We start from the raw sequence: 10764 nt of genomic DNA, 5'->3' as shown, positions 1-10764 counted from the left end.
GAGCGCATGGGGCAGACGGAGGGGGGTGCAGGCGGAGAAGCACGAGCACGCGGGGGCGGGGTAGGCGGAGGGGCACGACAGAGAAGTAGACTCCTTGTTGAGCGGGGAGGCCGATGTGGGGCTCGATCTTGGGACCCTAAAATCATGAACTGAGGTGCAGATGTTTAACTTATTGAGCCACCCAGGTGCCCAGAAACTTCTTGTGGGCTAACCGATTTATTGGCGTAGAGTTCTTCATGGTGCTGTGTAGTTCTTTTTATTTCTGTACAGTTGGTAGTATTGTCCTTTCGTTTCTGAAATAAAATCAGTAATTTCATGGGGCGCTTGGGTGGATCAGTCGGTTAAGTTGTCTGCCTTTGGCTCAGGTCATGATCCCAGGGCCCTGGGATCGAGCCCCACATCAGGCTCCCTGATCAGCGGGGAGCCTGCTTCTCTCTCTTCCTCTGCCTGCCACTTCCCCCTGCTTGTGCATGCGCGTGCTTTCAAACGCTCTTTTTCTGTCAATTTTTTTAAAGTTATTTTAAATCTATTTTAGTACATTTAAAAACTAAATTTTTTCATTTTTAGTCTAGGGGAAAGATTTGTTAATTTTTTTTTTTTTTTAAAGATTTTATTTATTTATTTGAGAGAGAGAGAGAAACAGCATGAGAGGGGAGAGGGTCAGAGGGAGAAGCAGGCTCCCCGCCGAGCCGGGAGCCCGATGTGGGACTCGATCCCAGGACTCCGGGACCATGACCTGAGCCGAAGGCAGTCGCTTAACCAACTGAGCCACCCAGGCGCCCGATTTGTTAATTTTATCTTTTCTAAACCAACCTTCGTTTTTCTTGATTTTTTTTTTCCTATTGGTTTTCTTGGTCTCTTTCTGTTGTACCCTTTATTATTCTATTGGTAGCTTTGGGTTTACTTTTCCTAGTTCTTAGGTTGTAAAATTAAGGTTTTGATTTGAGATCTTAATTTTTTAATGTAAGTATTTACAACTCTTAATTTGTCTTAGCACTGCTTTTGTTGTATTCCGTAAAGTTTGGTATGCTGTGTTTCTATTTCCATTTTTCTCTAAGTATTTTCTTATTTCTCTTGTTTTTTTCTTTGATGCATTGGTTAAGAGTGTGGTGCTTAATGTCCACAAATGTGTGGATTTTCCAGTTTTCTTTAATGATTTCTAATTTGTGTTCGTGGAATAAAATATTTTGCATGGTATCTCTTTTAAAATCTTGTTTTTCATCTTGAGCTATAATGTTAAAAGTACAGTCTAGATGAATTTAACACCTGCATATTTTGGATTTTTTTTTTACACTTCTATTTTGCTCCTTTCACTTTCAAAATCAATAATGGCTTGTGTTTTTTCAAGGTATATCTAGCAATTTTTATTTATATTTTTAAGGTATCTAACAATTTTTAAAACCTCATCATCCACTTAGGGAATAACTGAAAGGCAAGAGGTTTTTTTTTTCTAAAGATTTTATTTATTTGAGAGAGAATGAGAGGGAGGAGGGTCAGAGGGAGAAGCAGACTCCCTGCCGAGCAGGGAGCCCGATGTGGTACTCGATCCCGGGACTCCGGGATCATGACCTGAGCCGAAGGCAGTCGCTTAACCAACTGAGCCACCCAGGTGCCCTGAAAGGCAAGAGGTTTAAGTCTCCATTTTTTAATTGAACTTTGAAAGGAGATTGTTAACATACATGAGTTGGACCTTAAAATCTCTTCTGAAAGTTGCAGGGACTCTGGGAAGTTGGTTTTGTTCCTGTCCTGTCCCCTCTTCCCTCCTGAATTAAAGAGGGACTGACTGGACTCCCATGTCAGCTGCCTTCTACGAGCAACTGTTATTTTGGCATTCAGTAAGGACCTCCAGTTATTCCGCCATGAGAAACTTCGCTGGCCACCATTCTCTTTCTAAAAGATGATCATTTTATGGGCTCTTCGTGGTGTTTTTTTTTTTTTTAATTCTTTTCTGGCTTTATTGAGATGTAATTGACATACAGCACTCTGAGTTTAAGGTATACAGCATGGTGATTTGATTTATATAGCTCATGAAATGATTATCACAGTAAGTTTAGTTAACATACATCTATACATACAAAAAGGAAAATTTTTTTCCTTTTAATGTGAATGCTTAGGGTGGGTCTACTGTCTTTCAAATATACTCTATAGGAGGGTTAGCTATAGTCATGTTGTATATTACATATCTGGTACTTAGGATCGCACATTTGCACCTTTTGACCACCTTCCACCTTGGAGGTCGTTTTGTTTTTAGATCCCACATGTATGTAAGTGAGGTCATCCAGTATTTGTCTTTCTCTGTCAGCTTATTTCACTTAGCATAATGCTCTCAAGATCTGTCCACGTTGTCACAAATGGCAAGATTTCCCTCTTTTTTTTTTAAGATTTTTCTTTTTATAGCAGATTAATATTGCATTGTATATATGTGCCACATCTTCATCCATCTATGTTAATGGATATTTTGGTTATTCCCATGTCTTGGTTATTATAAATAATGCTGTTATGAACATGAGGGTGCAGATACCTCTTTGACATGGTGTTTTCATTTCCTTCAGATATATTCCCAGAGATGGAATTGCTGGATCGTAGTTTTTTTTTTAATTTTATGAGGATCCTCCACACTGGCTTCCATAGCAGTTGCACCAATTTACAATCCCACCAATAGTGCAGGAGGATTCCCTTTTGCCCCAAATTTGGCCATCATTTGATAACAAATGAGCAAATGATAACAAAAAGAGATAACTCTTGGGGCGTCTGGGTGGCTCATTTGTTAAGCGTCTGCCTTCGGCTTGGGTCATGATCCCAGGCTCCTGGGATCGAGCTCCCTGCTCCGCGGGAAGCCTGCTTCTCCCTCCCCCACTCCCCCTGCTTGTGTTCCGTCTTTTACTTTATCTGTCAGATAAATAAAATCTTAAAAAAGAAAAGATAACTCTTGGCTTTTTGATAATAGCCATTGTGATAGATGTGAGGTGGTATCTCATTGTGGTTTTGATTTCTTTTTCTCTAATGATTAGTGATAGTGAGCATCATTTCATGTGTCTGTTGGTCATTCATATGTCTTTTTTTTTTTTTTTTAAAGATTTTATTCATTTATTTGACAGAGACACACACAGCGGGAGAGGGAACACAAGCGGGGGGAGGGGGAGAGGGAGAAGCAGGCTTCCCCGTGGTGCAGGGAGCCCGACGCGGGGCTCGATCCCAGGACCCTGGGATCACGACCCGAGCCAAAGGCAGACGCTTAACGACTGAGCCACCCAGGCGCCCCCTTTGCCCATTTTTTAACAGAATTCTTTTTTTCGCAGTTGGGTTGTAGGAGTTTTTATATATTTTGGATATTAATCTTTTATCAGATACATGGTTTGCAATATTTTTTCCCATTCTGTAGGTTATTTCACTTTGTTGATGGTTTCCTTCGCTGTGAAGAAGTTTTTTAGTTTGGGGACGCCTGGGTGGCTCAGTCGGTTAAGCGTCTGCCTTCAGCTCAGGCCATGATCCCGGGGGCCTGGGATCGAGTCCCACGTCGGGATCTTTGCTTGGCGGGGAGTCTCCTTCTCCCTTTCCCTCTGCCTGCCCCTCCTCCTGCTTGTGCTCTCTCTCTCTTTCTCTGACAATAAAGAAATAAAATCTTTGTTTTTTAAAGATTTTATTTATTTGACAGGAAGAGACACAGTGAGAGAGGGAACACAAGCAGGGAGAGTGGGAGAGGGAGAAGCAGGCTCCCCGCCGAGCAGGGAGCCCGACACGGGGCTCAGTCCCAGGACTCTGGGATCATGACCTGAACCAAAGGCAGACACTTAACGACTGAGCCACCCAGGCACCCCAGAAATAAAATCTTTTAAAAAAAAGTTTTTTAGTTTGATGTAGTCCCACTTGTTTATTTTTTATTTTGTTGCTTGTGGTTTAGTTGTCCTATCCAAAAAAAATGAGTATGAGGGCCCATGTCAAGGAGGTTTTTTTCCTGCTTTCTTCTAGGCGTCTTAATTTATTTCAAGTTAATTTCTGTGAGTGGTGTGAGGTCCGATTTCTAGTTTCATTTTTTCACATGTGAATATCCAATTTTCGCAGCACCATTTATTGAAGAGACTGTCCTTTCTCCATTGAGTATTCTTGACTCCTTTGTCAAATATTAGTTTCTCATATACATATGGGTTTATTTCTGCTTTATGGTGTTTGTGTTTAATGATATCACAGATGATTTCAAACAAATTAAACAATACTCAAGTGTTTACAGAATCACTAGGTGAACTTGCCCCAAGTATACAGGTGCTCCGTTAATTGGGGGGGGGGGGTCTTGGAGGTCTTGCTCTTCCCAGAGAGAGAGGTTATGAGGTTACTGAGCTTTACAGCATCCTTAAAAGCCATGAACTTGGGAGGCAGGGGCCCTGCATCCCTTTGCCTTGGCTGGATTCTTCCATGCCTGGGAGAAATGACTGCTGCTTTCAGTCTAAGGAGCTTATGTACTAAAAGTCTCCGCATGCACTGTGTCCCTGGTGAGTAATTTACCTGTGCTATGTCTGTCTTTAAGCCACCCTACATCCTCCAGCAGTGCTGCTGAGATCATGTCCGTGCTGTTTTTCCACATCATGAGATATAAACAGGACGATCCGGAGAACGTAGACAATGACCGTTTCATTCTCTCCAAGGTAAGCCCGCACAGGAGCCCAGGGCCTGCTCAGATGCTTGCTTTTTTATTTTATTTTTATTTTTTTTTTAAGATTTTATTTATTTATTTGAGAGAGAGAATGAGATAGAGCATGAGGGGGGGGGAGGGTCAGAGGGAGAAGCAGGCTCCCCGCTGAGCAGGGAGCCCGATGCGGGACTCGATCCAGGGACTCCGGGATCATGACCTGAGCCGAAGGCAGTGGCTTAACCAACTGAGCCACCCAGGTGCCCCGATGCTTGGTTTTTAAAATGATTTTAAAAGCCACTGTGTGGTAATCAGGCCTGAAATGGGTTCTGTTTATCTTTTTGGTTATTATTTCTTTGCCTCATGTCTTAGTCTGTTTAGTCTGCTGTAACAAAATAACCACAGATTGGGTGGCTTATAAACAATAGAAATTTATTTCTAACAGTTCTGCAGACTGGAAGTCCAAGGTCAGGGTCACATGGTCACATTCTGGTGAGAGTCTTCTTCCTGGTTGCAGATTTTTTATTATATCCTCACATGGGAGAAGGGAAAGTAGTCTTTCTAGGCCCTCTTTTATAAGGGTACTAATCCTATTTGTGAGGGTTCTGCCCTTGTGACCTAATCACCACCCAAAGCCCCCCCCCACCTCTTGTATAAAATCTTTGTTTAAAGTGTTCTAGCAAGGACTACAGTGGTGGGAAGGATGACTTATGGCAACTTGCCACCCTTCCTTTCCTTTGTCGGTGCCCTGCCTTATCCCACCTAGCACTAAAGCCCCCCCTTGATAGGGTCGTGCTCCAATACTCTGCCACCTGGGTAAAGGTGGGCAGCAGTAGATCTGACTTGCTTGAGCTCAAGGAAAACTGAGCTTAATTCGGAGAGATAGTCTGTCAATAACCTTTATTTTTCATATCTCTGTAGATCTAACCTGACACAATGGGGGTCTTTCTCATTATACTAAGTATAGTACCAGGTACTGCATAACTTTGGGGAACAGGAAAGAGGAGTGATGTTAAAAGTAAGGTCAATCTAGAAGAATGTGCAGGTTTTTTTGTTTTTTTAAGATTTTATTTATATGACAGAGAGACACAGCGAGAGAGGAAACACAAGCAGGGGGAGAGGGAGAGGCAGGCTTCCCACTGAGCAGGGAGCCTGATGTGGGGCTCGATCCCAGGACCCTGGGATCGTGACCTGAGCCGAAGGCAGACGCTTAACGACTGAGCCACCCAGGCGCCCCAAGAATGTGCAGTTCTTTTGATGCTATCTGAAAGGTTGCTGTGTCCTAAGCAAAACATTTAAAATTCAACTGGTAGAGTACCATGTACAAACAAATCCCAGATCTGGGCAGTGGGAATTAGTTTAAAGAATAAAGACAGAGGGTGCCTAGGTGGCTCAGTCAGTTGACTGTCTGACTCTTGATCTCAGCTCAGGTCTTGATCTCATGGTCATGAGTTGAAGGCCCATGTTGGGCTCCACACTGGGCATGGAGCCTACTTTAAAAAAAAAAAAAGAATAAAGTCAGAATATGGGTGTGGCTGAAGTATCTGGGGTCATAATTTTGACCATGTCTTGGTGTCTGAAATGTAATCTCAAATGAGGTTTATCAAAAAAATAAACCAAAATTTATGACTGTGTGTGTAAAAAGAGCAAGATGAAGCAAAAATGGTCTATTAGCAGTGAATCTAGGTGAAGAATATATGGGACTTCATTGTACTATTCTCAAAAATTTTTTATAAGCTTGACCTTCCTTCACAATAAAAATTGAACAAATGTAGATGTAGAAACACAGTATGAGCATTCAGATCTCTGGTTTAAAAAATGGTAAGATGGCTAGAGTATCCCATAACTGCTGCTATCGTACTCATGGTCATTGTCCTGAGAGCGATAAAGAGGCTTTCTCGTGTGCAGTAGCAGGCTGGGCACTGTTAGCTGCCAGAACTTATATATTCATCAGATTTAAGAAGCAGATAAAATTGGAAGGAAGGAGAAAACACATAGGAGCATAGTCCATCATGGCATTGGCTGTGAGAATGGAATAAGTGGACGTGCTACAGCGAAGGAGCCAAGGTTTTCACAACTGGTGCTTCTGGGGCGTGAACGTCCAACACAAACAACTGCATTAGGAGGCTCACCGTTAAGGCCTGGCAGTATTGATATTGCTGACTGTGAAGTACTGTGAAGGCTTGTGAGGAGGGTCTTGTGATCCCCCAATTCTCCCCACTAGGCCTTTGTTTTTGATTTATCAGCTCTTGTTTTCTCCAGTCAAGGAGGCCAGGGAAGAAACCAGAAGGCTTTTTTGTAAACTTGTTCTTTGTGCCAGAGCAAAGGTGAGACCTATCATCTGAGGGAGAAGTCTTTTCTGAGTGGACATAGCACCTAGCATGCATTTTTATTGTAGCTCTTGCCCCCCCTAAATTGTGAGTGTATGCCCCTATACCCAGCATAAGGGTCCTTAGAGAAGAAAAGGGAACTCTGTGGGAGTACTTCCACAGTGCCAGGCAACATGCTGGTGTCTGCCAATCTTCTCAATCAGTTCTACAGCCTCCTGCTGCCTGAGGGGGACTCTTCGTCATACCCATAAAATGAAGAAGCCTTGAAGAAGTGGGCTCATTTACACACACACCCCGCCCGCTTTAAAGCCAGGGGGAAGCAGAGTTGGTCTGGGTGCAGAGCCCAGGCTCAGTCCAAGGGCACACAAGGCAACTGGGGGCCAGACCTTATTATGGGAGTAAGGCTAGGAACCATGGAGTGGAAGAAAGAGCTTCAGTGGTATGGTTCTACCGGGCTAGAGATACAAAACAGGGAGTCTCGGGGGGCACAAAGCATGTGAAGAAAAGCTCGAGAAGGTTAAGAGCCCTGGGAGGAGCAGAGGGGTAGGGTGGAGCAGGACGGGAGAGGGATGAGACTAACAAGTACTATTGGCCCATCTTTGGTAGCAACACCACCTAATTCTTTGCTTGAATGGAGCTGACATTGGTGGGAAGGGTCAGACAAGAAACCTAGATAACCAGCATGTCAGATGGGGGCTGGAGTGGACAGGCTGGTGCAAGAACTTGGGCTCTGTAGTGGCAGGAGATGGAGAGACCTTGGACCGTTCTCTCTGCATGGTGATGAGTAGACAGGTTTGTTTTGTTTTTTTTTTTTTAAAGATTTTATTTATTTATTTGAGACAGAATGAGAGAGAGAGAGCACATGAGAGGGGGGAGGGTCAGAGGGAGAAGCAGGCTCCCTGCCGAGCAGGGAGCCCGATGCGGGACTCGATCCCAGGACTCCAGGATCATGACCTGAGCCCAAGGCAGTCGCTTAACCAACTGAGCCACCCAGGCGCCTGAGTGGACAGGTTTTAACAGGCTCCCCCTGATGGCTGTGTTGAGAAGAGCTATGGGGGGGAAGTTTGGAGGTCGCTGCAGTGACAAAAGACGTTTGTGACGACTACAAGGTGGTGGCAGTGGAAGCATTGAATAAGCTCAGTGTGTCTTTGGAAGCTTGGGACCTTTGGCACTGCCTTATGGTACCCAGAGGGTATTTTCTCCATGGGATAAAGATAGCTTGCGCATAGACACAGGAGGAGGGGAGAGGAAGAGTAGTGGTGTAGTGATTTATTTCTGGCACTTCTAGATGACCACTTCTGAAATCCCATTTGACCTGAGTTACAAACCAGGGAAATTGTAATCATCTTCAGTGTTTTTGGTTTCTGTTTAAGAACCCACATTCTCCAAAAAGATTGAACATCTGGTTTGTGCATGACTAGATAAAAGACCTTATGAAAATGGCAAGGCTCATGCTTACATTTCCTCCTTTGCTCCTGGGCTCTGTTTAGGCTGCTGTGTGGAAAGAGACTGTCCTTTTGTATGTTCCCACAGGTTCAGTTGAACTTGGATTACTATGGCTCCCCTTGTCTTGGTGATGTTGATCTGAGACTTGGGGTGCATGTAAGTGTGGTAAAGAGATAGATACTCTAAAGGGTGGGAGAGGCCATTCAAAAGAGCAGCCTGTGCATCTAGGTTCATTTGGTCCCTTCTCTTACAGAGACTTTCATTTGTTGATGTGGCAACTGGATGGCTCGGGCAAGGACTGGGGGCCGCTTGCGGGATGGCATATACTGGCAAGTACTTTGACAAAGCAAGGTAAGACACACCGAGTAACTGCTTACTTGTTTCCACCCCATCCCTCGGGCACTTTGGCTTTATTTATGGTTTATTAGTTTGGGAAGACGGTAATTGTTTTGAAAGTTCAGACTACCAAGTGTTCAAGCAGTAAAGAAATCGTGTTTCTGGAAACTGTTCTAGCTTCTCTGGTTGGGTTCTGCAGTGTAGAAACTGGTTTATTTCTATTTTCTAAGACAGCTTTCTATTTTGCATCTCCGTGAGCTTCATTATAGAGTGAGTAGCTGGTGTATTTGCATTAGGGACCCCTATATGTTAATAATCAAAGGGTTCTTTTTCTACAGTGGCTTTTTCATTTCTCATTATTGCTCTATTAGTTCCTATCCTGTGGTTAATAAATTTTTTTAAAATTTTGCAGCATTTTTGTGGGGTATGGGTTGTGTTTTATTGGTATTATTAACATTTTTGTGCTTTTGTTGCGGAGAGGTTTACCATTTACAACAGCACATATGCTCCTGAGGTAGAATGTTTTGATTGTTACGATTATTGTAAATAAATTTGTAAGATGAGAAATAGAAGATGGCAGTGCTTAAAACGAAGCTTACTGAGAAAACCTGTGTATTTAAAAAGATCATTTGGGTGTTTAAGGGGGCTACTTTCTCCCCATCCCCTCGTTTATGGATCCCAGAGAAATGGCAGAAGAACGCTAGAATGAGAAAACTAGCCAAAGGTGAAGTCCATCTTGTGAGGCCCAAGTTTTTAAAGCTGTGTTTCCTTAGCTGTCAAGTTTGGACAGAATTGACAATGGAAATAGTCTTAGGAACTTAATGATGTGAAGCAACTGTTTCAGTCTGTTCCTTTGTTTCTCTCCATGAAATATATTTGTTTGAGTGACCCAGAAGATCCCTAAGCACAGTCTTAACCTTTCTTGGCTTGCCGCAGCTACCGCGTGTTCTGCCTCATGGGAGATGGCGAGTCCTCTGAAGGCTCCGTCTGGGAGGCATTGGCTTTTGCTTCCCACTACAATCTGGACAATCTTGTGGCCATCTTCGACGTGAACCGCCTGGGTCACAGTGGTGCCTTGCCCCTTGAGCACTGCATAGATGTCTATCAGAAGCGCTGTGAAGCCTTTGGGTAACTGTGTCCTATTTTATGTCATCTTCTTTCTGTCTAATCCCCCCTTCACGTTGTAATCTGGCATTCTCCTGGGTTGACAGGTGGAATACTTACGTGGTGGATGGCCGTGATGTGGAGGCACTGTGCCAGGTGTTCTGGCAGGCAAGTCAAGTGAGGAACAAGCCCAGTGCTGTAGTTGCCAAGACCTTCAAGGGCCGGGGCATTCCAAGTAAGCAAATGTTTCCTTTCTGCTTAGGGTTATTAAAAACATCTGTCTGCATAGCGATGTGTGGCAGAAGGAGGCTCAGGATGGCAAGGCAGACAAACTGGCTTTGTGCTCAGTGATTATGCCTGTAATATGTGCTGGAGGCTCTTGCTTGGCCCTCATAGATAGCAGGTCTGATTAGGATTGGAGGGGAAGCCCAGACCCCCAGCAAGTGAGCAATGGTTTTCTTTGTGCAGGAGGGAGTGGCTAGGAGGGTAGTCCATCAGTTAGAGAACTGGCGGAGAGTGATCTGCACAGGAGTGCAGAGTGAGAAAGAGTGCTACTATGTGCACGAACAGGTATGCAGGTAAGGGCATGCATACATGCACCCTTGCCTGCACTGTCTGGGGGGACACGTAGGGAGCTAGTGAAGCAGCACCTCTCGGAAAGGTACCTGTGGAACTGGGGGTCAGGGAAGGAAGGGCGTTTTGAAAGTCTTCTTGCAGATTTCAAAGCTGACACCTGAAATTATTCATTTCAAGTATAAAGAGTTGCAAAGGGTGTGATTGCTGGTGTGTTTTAAGATCAGTGCTTTAGGGGGCGCCTGGGTGGCTCAGTCGGTTGGGCGACTGCCTTCGGCTCAGGTCATGATCCTGGAGTCCCGGGATCGAGTCCCGCATCAGGCTCCCTGCTCGGCGGGGAGTCTGCTTCTC

At 44.3% G+C, this 10764-nt stretch overlaps 1 protein-coding gene across 1 annotated transcript; it reads left to right on the top strand.

Moving 5' to 3' along the window:
• Positions 1 to 4417: 4417 nt before the first annotated feature.
• Positions 4418 to 10075, top strand: LOC145719612 (transketolase-like protein 1; the record flags this gene model as incomplete). Its single annotated transcript, XM_081811122.1, has 4 exons — positions 4418 to 4640; positions 8654 to 8751; positions 9673 to 9864; positions 9948 to 10075. Coding segments are annotated over exons 1-4 (502 nt in total), but the record flags the coding sequence as incomplete, so codon positions are not given.
• Between the last annotated feature and the right edge of the window lie 689 nt (positions 10076 to 10764).

Source organism: Leptonychotes weddellii, unplaced genomic scaffold (assembly GCF_054177405.1).
Source record: "Leptonychotes weddellii isolate Sample4059 unplaced genomic scaffold, ASM5417740v2 HiC_scaffold_5699, whole genome shotgun sequence".
Classification (NCBI taxonomy): Eukaryota; Metazoa; Chordata; class Mammalia; order Carnivora; family Phocidae; genus Leptonychotes; species Leptonychotes weddellii.
The sequence above is the reverse complement of the archived record's forward strand: the minus strand, read 5'-3'. Positions and strand labels throughout refer to the sequence as shown.